Source organism: Alligator sinensis, unplaced genomic scaffold (assembly GCF_000455745.1).
Source record: "Alligator sinensis unplaced genomic scaffold, ASM45574v1 scaffold210_2, whole genome shotgun sequence".
NCBI classification, from domain to species: Eukaryota; Metazoa; Chordata; order Crocodylia; family Alligatoridae; genus Alligator; species Alligator sinensis.
The window spans coordinates 2,755,568-2,773,211 of record NW_005841946.1 but is presented as its reverse complement, the minus strand read 5'-3'; the positions used below and the strand labels follow the sequence as shown (position 1 = coordinate 2,773,211).

The following is a 17,644-nucleotide window of genomic DNA, read 5'->3' as shown; positions in this document are numbered from 1 at the left end:
AGAAGAGTTCAGTAATATTGCTAGACAGTCTTCTCTTCATTCAGGCTCATGGCGGGGACAGTGATTTTTGTTTTGCATAACTGGATGTTAAAACTAATCCGTTTTTCATTTAACATGAAGTATAAAGTTTTGAGCAACAATTGTTTTGGTGACTTCGGCATTTCTTTTAACATAGGTAATCTAAGCAAAGCAAACAATTTCTGTAAACACTGTAAGCTAGCGAGTCTTGATTGCTACATAAGGAACTACAATTTCTGCCCAGAGAATAATCATACCTACAGGTTCTCAATAAATGATGCTGTTGAATCAGGTTTCTGTTACTGCTCCAGCTAGTGATTGGGGTACTATAAAAGGTTAGCTGTAAGTTTTTTCTTAGAGAAGAAATTAAGTTGAAGCTCTTAGTTACACAGAAGCTTCCAAAGGCATTAAGTCTGAAAGATGTTCTTAAAACAAAATAAAATAAAACCTCCTTTCTAGCTATTTAAAAGAACATTGGGAAACAAAAATGGTTGAGTATATTAGGAATGGAAATGAATGTGCCAATAGTTAAATAGTCAACAAAGATGAATATTAGCTTAATGAAATAAAAAAACCAGGAGTAATTAAAGCATTCAGTATCTTTCCCACCACATGTTGGGGCCTGGTTTTTATATAATAAAGATGTTCATCTAAAATTACTATCATTCTTAAAGAAAAGCTTTTCAAAAGGTGCCTCTGTGTGGCATATTTAATCCTCATGTAACCCCACTCCCAGACAGATGTCTTCTAATTATCACCTTGCCAGCAGTTCCTAACTCCCAGGTGAGATCATCTGATGCTGATACTGGGTGTTCTTTGTCTTTGCTGTACCAAATACTTATCTGATATCAGGAATATCCAGTAACTTTAATAAATACTGTTCCTTTTAATTAAATTCCTGCAGGTAGACATGGACAAGACTGGTGAAACACGCCTGATAGAGCTGGATGAGTCTTACAAGAGTGAACACACAGTGTTTATAACGCCACCCGAGATCCCTCACCTACCCAATGGGGAAGAACACCCTTTGCAGTACAGGTATTCAGGGGAGCAAAATAGGGTAGTGGCCAAAAACAGCAGATGTTTGCCTTCCTACAGCTGACTTGTAGACATTTATTTATTTATTTATTTATTTTGGTACACAACAGAGGTATTTAGTACTTATAGGTCTAGAACACAGGTTTCCCAGTTCCATTGCTTCTTCTGTAAAAACGCTGGTACGTACATGATTGGTTTTCTAATAAAGCTAAATTTCTTATGGTTCTTAATATGGACCATGACCAGCTCTACTCTGGACTATGCTGGCTGTTACATTTTAAAACTTACCAGTCCTTCCAAGGACCCTGGCTGCAGTTCTAAAAACACCTTTTGTGAAATGCCGAGTGTTCTGCTGCTCCCCTTAATTCCAGAGAATTTAAGCAACAGGAGAATCGGGCTCTCAGGTGAAAACTGATGATGTTAATTTAGTAATTACTTGTCAAATAAGATTATTTCTATTGATTTCTTTGCTACATTACTAAAAATCCTTTTTAAGCTAGAAATGTAATTTAGGCTTTCAGACTGATAGCATTAATATAGATTTTTATAGGCCTCTATGGCTATGCCACAGCTTTCTTGTTAGTGACTAAATAAGCTTCACAGAGGTTTTTTGTATTAACTGCAATCAATGTTAATACATTTTGGGCTAATTTAATGGAATACTAATAAAGAAAAACTATTAAGAACTGAAGTTTTAAGTCTGTGAATGCAGAGAGTCAAGAGCTTGTGTTGTGCAGATCATTCTAGACCAGTGTTGCCTGGTCTTGTCACCCTTTGAACCAGATGAGCAGTGCCAGGTCAGTCTGCAGGCTGGATCTGGTCTGTGCAGCCACTGCTCATCCAGGGCCTGATCCAGGTGTTCAGCCTGATCCTGTCACATGAGGCTTTGAAAATGTGGGTCAGTGTTAATTACCACCATTCCCCTGTCATCACATTTCCAGACCCCTGGGGAGTCCCATGGGTCAGGTGTTGTTGGTTGTAGCCATATTGGTCTAAGGACATAAGCAGGAAAGTTTATTTGGGTAGATGTGATATCTTTTATTAGACCAACTAAATAGTTGGAAAAAAGTTCTTTGCAAGCTTTCAGGCACAAACACCCTTCTTCAGGCATTGGGAGACTCTGCTAATGGTGTGGGTTCTCCAAGCTAGAAAAAAAGCTGGAGTAAACAAGAAGTCTGAAGATGCAGTGGGTGGAAGTTTGGAGGGCAAAGGGGAATGATAGGGGCGGTGTGGGGGGGAAAAGTGTGAAGGAATAGTAGTGGTCAGCTTAAGGCAGGTACCAAGTGTGTTAGATGTCAGGCAAGTTGTAATGTGTCATAAATCCAGTGTCTGTATTAAGTCCATGATTTTTTGCATCCAGTAGATTTATGAAGTGAAGTTCGTAGGCTCGTCTACGGAAGGTGTTTTGTAAGTTCCCTTTGAGGATTAGAACTGAGAGATCGGAGAGGGAGTGGAGTGATTGTCTTGTGAGAAGTGTGCACCCACTGGTAATGGGTGTTTTTGTATTTGATGGGTTTTTGTTGTGCATTCATTTTGGTGCGCAGTTGTTTGGTTTCTCCTACACATTTTCCATCAGGGCATTTTGGTGCGCTGGATGAGAGATACTACATTTCTAGGGGTGCACGTGTAAGGTCCAGGAATGATGATGGTTCTGTGTTGGGCTGTAGTAATTGTGAGGGTGCTGAAGATATGTTGGCAGGTTTTGCATTTCTTGTTCTGGCATGGTCTGGATCCATTCGGTGTGGTTTGGGTCAGTGGCGATGCATAGGGGGTGGATGTGCACCCCCCGAGAGCACTGGGGCACCCCCTGACAGGCTGCACTCCCCACTTAGGTGATGGGCAGGGGGGGCAGGCAGGAGCACCGGTGTCACCCTGCGAGTACCAGCCAGGGAGTGGGAGTGCCGGAAGAAGCACTGCGGCCACTTCTGAGAGCACTGCGGCTGCTTCCCAGGCGACACGATGGACTGCAGGGGGAGGCCGACTGGTCGTGCGGGGGGGGCACGTGACACCCCTTTCCCCTCCACTAAGGTGGCACCAGTCATCCATGATTTGGGTGATGGGGAGCTTCCTTCTGGTGATGAGGTTCTCAAGATTCGGTGCTTTTTAAAGGCTAGGATGCGTGGTTCTGGAAAGAGCTCTTTAAGAATTGGGTCGTCTTCTAGTATGGGTTGCAATTGTTTGAGGATTTTCTGTATAGGTTCCAGGGAAGGATGGTATGTCATAACTAACGGTGTGCGATTCATGGGGATTTCTTTTTGTACTGCAGCAATCCTTCACGTGGAATCAAGGTGGCTGTTTCAAAATGCAGTCTGTCTCTCTGGAGGAGTGTCCTTGTTGAGTGAAAGCCCTTTGAGATTTGCGATGTGACGATCGCAGATATTCTCCTCAGGGCAAATTCGGTGGCATCAGACAGCTTGCATGTACATTACAGCTTTCTTGGTGTGTGCAGGGTGATTGCTGGTTCTGTGTAGATATGTGTGTTGGTCTGTGAGTTTCTTGTATGTGGTGGTTTGTATTTTACCATTTTGGATATTGATCATAGTGTCCAAAAAGGAAATGTTGGTGCTGGAGTATTCAAGAGAGAGTCTGATGGAGGGGTGCTGGTTGTTGAATTTGTGATAGAAATCAGTCGGAGACTGCAGGTTTTTGATCCAGACGACGATGATGATGATGATGTCATCTGTATATCTCGGGTATAGCAAGGGTTTGATGGTGCAGTTCTTGAGGAATTCTTGAGCCATAAAAAGCTTCTTTTCTACGTTAGAGAACTTATAACATCAGCAGAGTCTCTCAGTACCTGAATAAGGGTGTTTGTACCCAAAAGCTTGCAAAGAACTTTTTTCCAACTATTTAGTTGGTCTAATAAGAGATCACATCTACCCATATAACCTTGCCTGTCGTGGGCCGTATGACATGCCTCTGGGCTGGGCGTCGAGCACCCTGGGGGTCTGCAGACTGTCTAACGGGTCTGCGAAAGATGACTGAAATCAATCAAAAGTATGTGACACCCCCCCCCATGTAAAATTCTTAAATTTGAAATTTTTTAGGGATCCTCAAATTTAAAAAGAAAACCACTATTTTAGATGTAGTAAACTACTCTTTGAACAGTTTCTTCTAAGTTTTACCTGTGAAGTGTAATTTGTAAATGTACATAAATCCATGTGTTTACTATTTCCTATTGAAATTCTAGCAAGACAATATTGCTTCTTTAATTTCCAGACATTCTGTGGCAGACTTAGAAGGGTTAAGTGATGGCATGTGTTTTCTGGGGTTTTTTTGACAGCTATAATGGATTCCCTGTGCTGAAACTAGATTTATTTGACCGATTTGAAGGGTTCCTGACCACACCAAATAACAAACTGTCCTCAAAAGCCAGTAGTCCCAATAGCCCATCACCAATGTTCAGGAGAACAAAACAGGTATTTAAAGTATTTTTAATTATAAGACTAATTTTGAAAAGTGAGTGATACTCTGTCCTCTAAGCTCAGCTATTCAGGTTGACTGACTGTGGTTGAAGACACAGCTAAAAATTATATTCACCAAGGAACTAAAGCTGCACAGAACCTGTAAGCCTTGAAGTAGTTGTGTGTACACTTGGAAGGACAGAAGAACAAATTTAGCCAAACTTTGAAGCCATGTTTAAGTGATGCTAGCTCCATTGGACAAGACATGTCCAAAGTATGTCTGATAATGGGCACCCAAAACAGGTCCTGTACTTCCAACTTACCATTGGTCACCTCTTTAGAGGCTGGCAGAAGAAGAGATTCAAGGGCACCTTGAAGGCCAGTGTGAAGAAATGCAGTATAAATATCAATACTGGGAGACTCAAGCACTGGGTTGTCCCCAGTGGCATTATGATATATGACAAGGTATCAGTTGTTCTGAGCACGCTCACCTCACTATGGAAGCAGATGCGTGAGACACCAAGCGAAAGAGCTGTGACCTGACATCACCAGGATCTACTCCTTCCTTCTCCCAGAATTATTTGGCATGTCTGCAGCTGAACATGCAGATCTCAGATTGGTCTTCTCAGGCATCTACAGACTCATCAGCGACGTCCCTATTTACTAGAAGGCTATCGTCCTTGTAGCAAAGGACTGCCCAACAACAGTGTGTGTGTGTGTGTGTGTGTGTGTGTGTGTGTGTGTGCTGCTGCATATGTTAAAAGCTAGGGAGGCTCACCTCAAAAATGTTTGAGGGAGAAAATTGTGGGCCTCTTTTCAGGTGTTTGTGTGTCTGCGATTGAAAACATGGAACAGTTATCTAGTACTGCTCTTGCTACTTCATCAGCCAGCTCTTCTGATGTGGACAGTTCCCAACCAATTTTCTTTCCTGGGCAGCAGGAGAAAGGAACACAGTGATTGTAAAGGGTAGAGAGCTAGGTCTCTCTCATGGTTGTTGGAGCATCGCTTGAGGCACCCCACGTGGGATCAGATATAGCGGCTGCGTCGATAGCAACCTGTCAGTCTCATCATGGCACTGGGTGTCTGGTATTTTAGCTAAGTTCCGGTTTTCTGTACCTGCTGAAACCTTGCTGCAAAAGTATTGGAACTAGCACTTTGTGTTTAGATATCAATAGTCAAAAAGTTTGTCAGGAGCTTTGAAATGTAGGTATATATGAAGAAAAAGGACTGCAAGACGTAGTTAATGAAAGACTTGTTATATTTTATAAAGTTAGAGCCATTTTTGATTCACAAAACACAGATATCTATTTTTTTCAAAAGAAAAATTACGAAGCTGGTGTCTCCTGGCAGCTTCATCTAACACCTTTGTTATGCTAGCTCATTGTGATGCTCAGTTCCTTAACAAACTTTGTTGTTCGAAGATGTAGACTCTCACTTCTTCACCAGGTGAGTCCTATAATGAATAATTAAGAGGATTCCAGCTGCTCTGGAGGCCTGGCAATAATATAGTAATGCCACATTCCCTTTTTTACCCACAGTATGCACATGACCTGCCTGAAGCCATAGCTGTACTTGGAGTGAATGACCCCAAACCATTCTCTTTTTCTGCTTTAAGAACACAAAGATCTTTCTCATCTTCCCTTTCTATTGCCATTGCAATCCTAGTGATCTTGCAAGCCTTCCCTCTCATCATTAAACTTCCTGGCTCCATATAAATCAACAGTCCCCCTTTAAGAGAAATAACTGGTTAGATATTTTAAGAGGGGTGACTGAGGCAGCTACTGGTAATTGTAGGTCTTGTAGAAGTAGGCTTTCAGAAGGGGTTTAAGAGAAGTCTCCATACAGATAGTATCCATAAGAACTAGCTCAAGAATATTATTTCATGTATATGGAATAGCATGGAGGAAAGTGCAAGGCCAGCTGTGGAGAAGTAGATAAAATGGATATTGAAACTAGCATCATAAGTGAAGGAAGTGAGAAGGAACAGATAGGTGGTGACTATTTTCATAGCTCCTTGAAGTATTTTATTCTTTCCTCTTGACACAGCACCATAGATGGATTGACACTTCTGCTCATGGCTGGATCACATGAATCTGAAAAAGAACTGTCTGGATTTCTTCAAAGCTTAACCAGTTAGTCTCTAAGGGCACCTATATACGTGCTGGACGTCTGCTCCAGTGCATGCTAGTTAGCATGCGATTAATGAACATGATGTGGAGGCTGCTAGAGCATGCTAATTAGCACACTCCAGCAGCCTCCACGTCATGTGTATTCAACGTCCCTGCACTTCAAAATGGTGGCGGGGACACTAACTAAAACTCGTTGAACAAGCTTTAGTTAAAGCGCACCCGCTGCCATCTTGAAGCACGGGACACTGAATACACGAGATGCTGTGGACACTTTAATTAGAGTGACTCTTGGAGCCGCTCTAATTAAAGCACCTCCACCCCAGAACACAAAATGCCCTTTAAAAATGCCCTGAGGCACGTCACCCTGCCCTGCCTTCTGCCTTCAAACTCTAGAGAGATTTTGTTACCTTTAAAAAAACAAAACAAAACAAAAAAAACCTCAACAGATTTACAGTCAGAGTCAAACAGAACTGATAATAAATGATAGTAGGAGATTTCGCATATTGCTTTGCAAATTATTGATGAATGCTAAATTAAAATGCAGTGACGTGCACCTGCTAATGAACGTTTCTTTTGGGTGTATGGTTATTCACATGAGAAGCTTTACTTAATGAGTGAACACTTTAATTTTTTTCTCGCAGAGCTCCCTTGTTCAATGTTCAGTTAACCGTGTCTTGATTTTTATGATGTGACTTGCTTATGGCTTAAACAAGTATTTTAATTAGCTTATTTTCCCCTCTAATGGACATTCCAGAGAATTAAATTTCAGTTGAATATCCTGTATTTGTGGTGAATTGTGAACTCCAAAAGTCATTAACAGTGCAAGCATTTTCCCCTTGAAAATATTTATTTCTGACCTATGGCATTAATACTTGCATATGATTCTTTTCGGTGACAAAAGAACATGTCATTTCTTGGGGTTCAAAACAATTCCAGACTACCCGATTTAGTTTTAAACTATATTGTTGGGAATTGCCTTCCTTTTTCCTTCAAAAGCGATGCTATCAAATGGACAGGCTTCAACGATAGCTGTATGAACTGTTCAGAACTGCTGATTTGTAGCTGGGTGGTAGGTAGTCACTTTTCGTTGGGATCAGTTTGACATTAATTTGATGGGTCCTTCACCATATCATGCCTTATAACAGAATTGTCCAACTGGCAGCCTCTGGGTTATATGTAGCTTTCACGGGGTTAATCTGTGGCCCCCCGGGCTTTTACCCAGATGCCACTCCCACTATCCTTTTGTCTGCGGTAGCAGCCAGGGGCTCCCGGCTTCCCGTCTACTTTCGGCTTCGTGCACCTGCACTAAGGGGTAGTGCAGCACACAGGAGCCCATAGCTTCCCAGCTGGGGTGGGGGGTTTGCATGGTGGAGCAGCCTGGGTGTGCTATGGAGCAGGCAGTGTGAGGAGCTGCCTGCCCCCAGGTGCACGGAGGCAGCGATGGGGGGCCCTTGGCTCACCCTGTTGTAGCCCACATGGGATGTGGCCCCCAGCCACTGAGAAGTTGGGCAGCCCTGCTGTTAACTGAAACTGTTTTTAACAGCTAACCGTAAGAAGAGCTAGATCTTAATGCAGTAGCGTGGCAGGTGATCATAGGAATATTTTTCTCCTTAGTATTCTGCTACAAACCTTGATTGGCTTGTTAGATGAAGGAAATATTGTTTTGTCCTTAGGTGCAGTTTCCCCGCAGGATCCCTCATCTTTATGTATTTGTTAAAGAACAAGTGAATTTTCAATCAAACTAGAATATTCAAGAGTCACGTTCATCAAAAATCATTTGCTGTTAGTCTTTTGCTTTTGGATCCAGTTTTGATTTTTTTTTTCATCTGATTTAGCATCTTGAGGCCCTGAAATTTATTGCAGGATGGCTTTCATGTATTTGCCAAGAACCTGGCTGAAAGCAGTGTTTCCCTTTCTCTTGCTCCCACTGTTAGGTTCCTAAATGACATGAAAACAAAGGTAAAAACATAAAGCCGTGCTTTTAGAAGATTCTTCTTTTACACTGGCCTTCCGGTAAAGATCTCAAAGCACTTGACTTTGGAGATATTGGTAATTAAACTTCACAATATTAAAATTACTTAGGCCACCACTGAAATGCAGCTGCCAGCGGGGTAAAGTACTGTAGCTGTTTTAAGTTTCATAGTTAGTAGGGTCGGAAGGGACCTAAGCAGGTCATCAAGTCCAACCCCCTGCCATGGGCAGGAAAGGATGCTGGGGTCAAACGACCCGGGCAAGGGGTTTGGCCAGCCTCCTTTTGAAGACCCCCAGGGTAGGAGCCAGCACCACTTCTCTTGGAAGTTGGTTCCAGATCCTAGCTGCCCTGACTGAAGTAGCGCCTCCTGATGTCTAGCCTGAACCTACTTTCAGTCAACTTGTGGCCGTTATTCCTCGTAACTCTGGGTAGTGCTTGGGGGAACAGGGACTCTCCCATTGCCTGCTGGTCTCCCTTGGCCAGTTTTTAGGATCCCCTCTCAGCCTTCTTTTGTGGAGGCTGAACAGGTTCAGGTCCCATAGTCTCTCCTCATAGGGCCTGCCCTGCTGCCCCCTGATCATGTGAGTGGCCCTTCTCTGGACCCTCTCCATGTTGTCCACATCCCTCTTGAAGTGCGGTGCCCAGAACTGGACGCAGTACTCCAACTGCGGCCTGATCAGTGCTGCACAGAGCGGGAGGATCACCTCCTTGGACCTGCTCGTGATGCATCTGTGGATGCATGACAAGGTACAGTTGGCCTTCCTGACCGCATCCCCACCCTGTCGGCCCATGTTCATCTTGGAGTCTGTAATGACTCCAAGATCCTTTTCTGCCTCTGCACTGACGAGAAGGAAGTTCCCCAGCTTGTAGGTCTGCTGCTGGGTCTTCCTCCCCAGGTGCAAGCTTGTCTGTATTGAAACCATCCTTTTCTCTTCCACCCCCCCCTGTAACCTGTCCAGATCTAGCTGTAGCCTGTCCCTCTCTTCTAGCGTGCTCACTTCTCCCCACTGTTAACAGAGGATAGTGATACTTTTGTACAAACTTGTAGAGAACATGATATTTATCTGAAAATGTACGGGAACTGTAAGTAGGCAGAATATAATGTCCAGATTGTAATTTGGCAAGAAAGTATCCTAGGATCTATAGTAAACACAAATGGGAAGCATCTATGTTTTATTTCCTTTGAAAAAAGACTCTGGTACTAGTTCAGTGCTCTCTGACACCGTGCCGGGTCACTGGCTTAGTCCTGACTTAGAAAACTAACTCATGTCAACCTGCTAATGTTGCAGCCAACATTTAGGCAGATCAAGTGTGGCCTCCCCTCGTAGTTATGCTTCTTGTCTGAAATGTAACACAACTATAGCAAGTGGCCTGGCCACCTACCCTTCCAGCGGCCAAACTCACAAAATGTCATAGTAGGGGATGCTTCAAAACAGTTTTTGGCAAGTGGGGGGGAGGAATTGGGGGATCTAAGGTTTTTAATTTTGTTTTGCAGGCTGCCCTTGAATGTTGTAGTCATTTGAAATTGCTTCCTTTGTAATTCTGTTTGGTAAAGTACTCAGGATGATATAATCTTGGGTATGTAAGATTATAAATTAGCTGCTTTAGATTAGAACATGAATAGCTTTCCATGGTACTCCAAATGTGTCAGGTAGAAAGAGAGAAAAACAGAGAGAAACTGCCTTTATTTAAAGACTTTTTTTGTTTGTTTCTTATTGGAAACATAAGAACTGCCGAAAAATAACCTGGCTTGAAGGCCTCTGATACCTGAATTGATTCCAAGATCTAGATGCAATATATAAGCCATGTGTGTAAGGAGAAACTATGATTTGTTTATGGACTAGATCGAGTTTCCATATGCAATAGAAGAGCTCTGTAGCTTAGTATAAAATCTGAGAGAGGTAAATAGCTTCTTCGTGTGCAGCCATTGAGTCCACAGGAGCTGATTCTACCAAATTCATTTTTGCTTATCTTGGATAAGAACTGAGCCCCTGGTGTTAATGCTGCTTTTCTTGCTTGTCTGTACCCCTGCTTCAGTAGTTCTTTAAGATTCAGTATGTCTAGACATATCCTGTGCAGAGAGAGCCTAAAGCCCTCATTTATGCTGAAAATTACTGGGGGGGGGGAAAAGTTATGATCTTTTTTTTAAATATATATGAGGATGATTGAGCAGCAACTGCCGTCAGTATCCCAGACTGCTCGTTAATGTTTCTCTTTCTTGAGTATTTGATTAATTTTAAACGTGTGTGTGTGTATGTTATAAAGATACGAATGTGAAATTAATTGATCACTTCTTTACAGGAAATAAAGTCAGCTCATAAGATTGCTAAGAGGTACTCCTCCATCCCTCAAATGTGGTCCAGGTGTCTGCTGCGTCATTGCTATGGCCTGTGGTTTATCTGCCTTCCGGCATATGTGAAGGTGTGCCATTCAAAAGTCAGGGCTCTGAGGACCGCGTATGATGTGCTACGAAAAATGCATACCAAAAAGATAGACCCACCTGATGAGGTAAAAAAGAATATCCTGTGGTTTTTGTTTGGAGATGTATATACATTAGATTATAAATTAACCATTTTTATTTCATGTCTGTTTGCAGGTGTGTTACCGGGTGCTCATGCAGCTTTGTGGACAGTATGGCCAGCCAGTGCTTGCAGTGCGAGTCCTTTTTGAAATGAAAAAAGCTGGAGTTGACCCTAATGCTATTACCTACGGTTACTATAATAAGGTACGTGTTTTGTAGCAGGGAAGTAGGCTGATGTAATCTTATATAATTAAACACAACTAAATAGCAAGTAAAATCTTGCTAAAGGAACAGGTGTAAAAGAATCAGGTAGAGTAAGTTACTTTGCCTTTATTTTGGAACATTTGGCAGTTTACTCTTTCAATACGGGTTGTTTTTTTTTGCCTAGTTTTATTTGAACCGCTTTTTGATTGTCCTTACATTATGAATCTTAAACGGATCTATGGCAGCAAGCAAGGACTCATTATGATCACTTCATTTTACCTTCTTTGTTGACTAGGCTGTTTTGGAAAGCACTTGGCCTTCGAGCAATAGAGGCGGCTATTTTCTATGGATGAAGATACGAAACGTTGTATTAGGCATTGCACAATTTAAAAGAGCTCTGAAAAAGCTACCTGCAAACATACCACATGCTGCTCTCTCTGGTAAAGTATTCCTTCACTTTTGTATTGCTTTTCATTGGTAAGCAACTTGCGTATCACAGGTTTTGCTATCATAGAATTGAATGGCTTCATAGAAATTATATATAACATTAAAATGTTTAAAGAAGCAGGAATTTGCTTCCTGTCTTACAAATAAAATACCAAATTTCAATGTCTTTATTTCATTACATTTTATTAGTTCAATTCTGAATGCGGCATATTTACCTAATGTCAATATGGTTTCAACCTAAGGTAGTACCTTTGGCAAGCATTGTCTGTGTGTGCTTGCATACTTCTGGGTAATAGCTGCAACCCCCTGCTCCCCCGCGCAGATCCAGGGGCACATGCCCTCCCAGGGTACGCGCAGCGGAGGGAGCCAGCCCCTCTGGACAAGCCACGTCTCCATCTTGCACACAGCCCTGGCTGGGCAGTGCATGCCCCTGCCCCAGGCCCAGCCCCACTCCCTCCCTCACTGCAGGGGGCATTGATCTGCCCCGCCATGCCCCTTCCCTCCCTCCTCCCCTTCCACCACAACAGACTTACCAGCTGCGCGCAGCTCTCCAAGCTGCCAGGCTGTGCTTCTCGCTGGCTGCATGACGTGCTGCGGCTGTGTGCACGCAAGGGCATTTATCGGCCAACTTATTTATCGGACACATCAGGCCGATTTCCGATACAATCGATTTTTTTTTTATATCAGTGCCGATCCGATATCGGACCGATGTATTGCTGCACTTCTAGTGAATATCCACACGTCTATCTAGGTGGTACATCCAGTGCCTACCACCAGCTGTTGTGGCCTCCGGTGAACCATATGATATAATGATCCAGTGTCCGTGATTCATGACAATAACAGTCCCAATTTACTGTATGATGAGGCCTGCAAAGTCTCTCCAGCCAGGATGGTATGAGACATTTGTCCTGCGCCTGCAGGTCATCCGAATTGTACCATTTACTGTTGTGTATCTTTTTTTGGTTTTGTTTTTTTTGGGGGGGGACGGGTTGGTTTTGCAAACCAAAGATATGTAGACAGTTTAGCTGTTATCTAACTATCTAAAAGAAAACAGCTTCCCAAGGACAGAATCAAAAGAGAGAAAGCATCAAGGACAATGTGCGTGTGTGATTCAAGCATTGTGTACACTTGCCAGTTAAAAAAGAAATAAAGAATTATTGGGGCTGTTCTATTTTATATTCCTGAATTACTCTTTGGTGGGAAAGAAGGGTGTATGCTGTTCTCGAGAACAATTCCTCAGCTCAAGGTGGGACTGCTATAGTCCATAAGTGTGAATATATAACATTCTTGAGCAACTGTTATTAGTTTCTGGGTCTTTCCAAATTTTCTAATATGATGTCAGAATTTCACCATCTCTTTGCTTTTTTGGTTCCATTATCCCTTCCCTCTGTCCATATCCAAAGAGTTTATTTTGTAAGTGGTATCAAAACAGCTTTACCTCCTTATCTAGGACAAACACAAACTTCCCACTTGCTCTATTTATTCCTTTCATATGATGCCAATAATTTAGGCAACCTTGGGGCAGAAGAGCTGTTTGAAATGTCAGTCCATGCTTATTTTATTCCTACTGAGTTTGCTTCTTGAACTCACTCGATCAAAGCTACATTAGCCGTTTTCAGCCCAGTGTTGCTCTCTGAATTCTGCCTCTCAGTGTTGCAGAGTAGTCATCTAGACTTCCCAGGAAGTGTTGATTTTTTTTGTGTGAGAATAAAATTTCAGTTTGTCTTCATTATTTTAAAAGTGTCTTTTCTGTGTAAAAACAAAAATGTGAGATTTTTTTTTCAATATTGAAAAAAATGTTACTGTAAAATGGAATAATGTCTAAGCATACCGCCAGAAGACTGAAAGAGTTTTGGTTTTTGGGGGGTTTTTTGTCAAACAAAATGTTGCTAATGCAAAACTTTCTAAACAAATGAGCTGGAAAGGAAAGAGAATGTTTAACAGTCATTCTTGCAAGCTGACTGTTTGTTTTAGCCTTCCCTTTTGATCTTTGTGGGCGTAATTTATATAATGCTGTTGCAACCAAATATGCAGGAGGCAGATAATATTTTTTGTGAAAGTCTCTGGCAAGTTTTATGATACAGTGCTAAATTTTCAAGTGGAATGTATTGAAAGGCAGTATTGTTGTTGCTGTTTGATGTATACCGTTTGCTCTCTGACGCATTGTTTCCTGGCATGACATCTTTTACTTTCTTCACCCTGTCAATTTTCTCATTATAATAGGGGGAGTTTCAGATCTTGGAAGTAACTCATCATCTAAAGAAGAAGTTAGGCAAGGGAAACCCTCTGTTGAAGATAACCAAGAACAAAAAGAGGACAAGAAAGAGAGTGATTCCAGCTCTTGTACGTACCTTATAAATGTTGATATTCAGTTCATTTTAGATGAATGTAGATACTCCGACACCCAGTATGCGACTGTATAGTCGAGAGCTGCCAGCGTCTTCCGTAATTGAGGTTAAAACGCAAGCTTTCCATAAACAGTTTGTTTTCCTGGTTTTCTCAATCTGTGCAGCTTCACCAAATCTAAAGCAATATACCTACCATTTTATAGGCCTGGCCTTATAAGCAAGGGGTAGATTTGCATGGAAGTTTTCAGGCAAAGTGGATAAGCGATTTTAGAGGGCTGGTGGCCCAAAACACTGCTAAAATCTCACTGCTTCTATGTTTTTAATTCTTTTGTGATGTCGTAACTCAGCTAGGCCTCAAGACTTGGTTTGATATGCTACCCCTACCAAGTCGTGCCTTGAGCATTATTACAGTAACAGCATTTTCACTGCAGCTCCTTAGCACCACATGTCGACTTGTGCAGGCTTTGAGCAATCCATGCTGACCTGCTCCGTTCTTAGTGCCCTGTGTTCTTTAGCCAGCACGGGTAGGGCTACAAGACTCCTAAATGATAGGCGTCAGTCCTGAAGGGAGATCCACAATATTTCCCTTAGAGCTTGCATAGGGAATTGCAAATAAAAGAAATATGCAGGTTGTTCAAGCGTCCAGTGTACTTTATAATCCTTATTTAGACCACAGGCTCCAGAGAGACCCCACTTATCCACAAATATAACCAAGCAACTCTGTGCAATTCCTCATCTCTAAGAGAATTCCGGAGAGGTGAATTCTGAGACCCTCCATCACAAGATTTGCATTCACTGCCATCCTAAACCCGTAAGAAAGTTTGGGAGTGGTGAGTGTGGTGATTCTCTCCCATTGAGTCTTTGTGGGATGATGTTCCAAAGGGAGCCAGTGACCCCACGTGGTTTGTAGTTAGAAGGTATTTCTTTGACTTCTAAAAAACAGACCAAAAATGCTACCATGGGATTAAGATTAAATTTTAAAAATCTCAGTTTTTAGAAAGGAAAAAAAATTAAGAGGGATTTAAAAAAGCAAACCTTTAGAAAACCAGAAAATTCAAAGTTAAGAGCGAAAGATAAGCAGAAACTGAAAAATAGGAGTGACAGGCATGGAACTGCATGGGTAAGGTTGGTCCCGCTGGAGTCCTTTAGCTGTGCTACTAACTTCACTAACCATGTTTTGGTTGTGTCACCTGTTGGAAATATTCAGTTGACTGCAAGCTCTCTTGAGCTCCTTGCTAGATGCGCAATCACCTGTTCTGTGTATGACACCATGATGCACCTTTCTAGAAAGTTAGCCCTTACCCACAGATGCTTGTAAGAACTGTACCAACACGTATTTGCTTGGTTACCTCTCGTGAAGTGAGGGCCAGTGGCAGTACCTGGATCCTCACTGAGGCAGGGCCAGTAGTCCAAAAACTCCTGCAGGGGAGACGAGAAAAGGTAGCAAGCACCCTTTTGGTTTCTAAACCTGCCTGGGGATCATAGGTGGGTGGATTCTGTCATATCCTCCCCAACACCAGCATTTTGTCATGGGAACCCAGATTGCTCAGGCTCTGTGCTTGAAGGATTCTGGAAGAAAAGCAATTCTTGCTTAGTGCAGTGCTGCTTTGTCAACTCTTTTTATTGTCAAACAGACTGAGCTGAATGCTTAGCAAAGCAAATATGCATTAGAAACATCAGCTTCCTTTTGCTTCTTGAAGTGATGAATTTTCAAGTCTTTTGAAATAGTTTAGTTTTAATTCCCTTGCAGATAAATGATTTTTTTTTTTATCTATTTCACCATTGCTCAAATAAAAAATGAATAAACGTCAGAAACCTGCATTTTTGCTTGAGGCAGAAAGGCTTGAATTGCCGGCACCTGGAATATTACCAAGACATTTTAATTCCAACTTTTATAGCTAATACAGTATGAAGACCTTTCGATTTTTTTATTTTTTTTTGGCTGAATAAATGAGAGCAATGTTACAGTGATCCTGAACTGCGAAAGCAAGGCAGTGGATAATGCAGTAATATATGGGGAGAATCTGTAGGTCTTTTTCATTTCACCAAGGGTTGTAGGTACTCAACAGGTCTGAAAAGCAGACTTTGTACCTCTAACAACTCCATCAGTTACGGTCAAATGTATTGTCCACTCTTACTTTTGGTAGACATTCATCCAGCTATCAAATGGATATGTTTTATGAAGTTTTTTTCTCCCAGCTTTCTGCTTTAGGAGCAAATATTTAAGCATTTTTGTTTTTCTTTGAAACAAAATACAGGAGTTTTTATATTACACTTTTAACTGGGAGGAGGGGGGGGTGTTGTTATTTGTCACCAAGCAAAATTAAAACCTAATAGTACATTATTAAAATGTGTTCGTTACATCAACAAATTTGATGCTAAGATTTTATTGCTATTGGGAGACCTACTGTTCAAAACTTCTGCTAGTCTTTGGGGAGGAAAGGACTAAAAATCAAAATTTATTTGAGCAATTCTAAAATTGCACATAAAAAGTAGAGAATAGAGCTGGCTGCTAGGAAGTCTGCTTTTGTTCCATATTCATAGCTCTTAACGCACCCAGAAGGCACCATTCTTATCACTGAGCTTGACTTTTTGCTTAATGTAGACCAGAGATTGCCACCAAATTATCTTTTTTTATTGAGTTTTGGGGTCTTGAAAAATGGTGACAAATCACATTTTGATGGGACTTTCACCACTGAATTTGTCTAAAATATATAATTTATAGTGTAATTAGCTTTTTCGTCATGCAGGAATCTTGTCAAACATTCCCACCCAGAGATCCATGCGCCTTCAGTCTCCCGCATCTCAGTCGAGTGCAGCTGGACAGATCACCACATACTGCTGTTCAGTTAATCTTTCCTGTAGGAAAAATGCCCAGAGGTAATGGAGATTTGAAAATTTTGCTGAGTTTACCTCCCAGCTCATTAAACTGTATATATATTCTTTTCGTATGCAGTATCTGAGGCAGAGAGCGCAAAAGGAAGCGGCGACTGCCTTCCTAAGCTCAATTATCAAAATTCCAGTAGTGCAAAACCGGCTTCCAGCATAGTCCGGCTCAACGGTCCCATTGACAAGTCTGACAGCACACCAGGAGAAATGGGCACTGGTGAGTTCAGACCGATGTATTTCACATCTAACATGTTGTGCCCCTTTAATAAATCATTATTTATTTTGGAGTTGCTTCTCTGCTGGGTTTATTTCTTTGTAGTCCAGAATGGGCTAGGGAGCACAGTATTAACAGTTCTCCTGTCTAGCATTTTATTGGTATTGTTCTAATTTGTTTAATTTGTTTTTTAAATATGCTAATTACTGGCTCCTCTCACTGCAACTGTCCTGTACGCTGTTGTGTCCCCCTCTCAGCAATGATTTTAATGCAGCTTTGGACTTGGATCATGGAGGTATAGAAGGTTTTCATTTTCTGTTCAAATGCCATCACACATGTGATTGTCAGAAAAGACAGCCTCAGTTCTCTTCCACGCCTGCAGCATGGCATCAACTCTGCCACCTTTGCCACTTTATTGGCCAAAAATAGGAGGGGATCCAGTGACAGTTGACATAAACGA

The 17,644-nt window shown here is 41.9% G+C and overlaps 1 protein-coding gene across 1 annotated transcript in view; it reads left to right on the top strand.

Annotated features, from left to right (window-relative positions):
- The window catches only part of DENND4A (DENN domain containing 4A), an 86,328-nt gene that overhangs the window by 52,038 nt on the left and 16,646 nt on the right, over positions 1-17,644 (top strand). Inside the window, exons 14-20 of the mRNA XM_014518245.2 lie at positions 923-1,056; positions 4,340-4,475; positions 10,863-11,069; positions 11,158-11,286; positions 11,582-11,726; positions 13,957-14,076; positions 17,038-17,187. Of these exons, the coding sequence (XP_014373731.1) occupies positions 923-1,056; positions 4,340-4,475; positions 10,863-11,069; positions 11,158-11,286; positions 11,582-11,726; positions 13,957-14,076; positions 17,038-17,187 (1,021 nt within the window). The remainder of the gene's footprint in view (positions 1-922; positions 1,057-4,339; positions 4,476-10,862; positions 11,070-11,157; positions 11,287-11,581; positions 11,727-13,956; positions 14,077-17,037; positions 17,188-17,644) is intronic.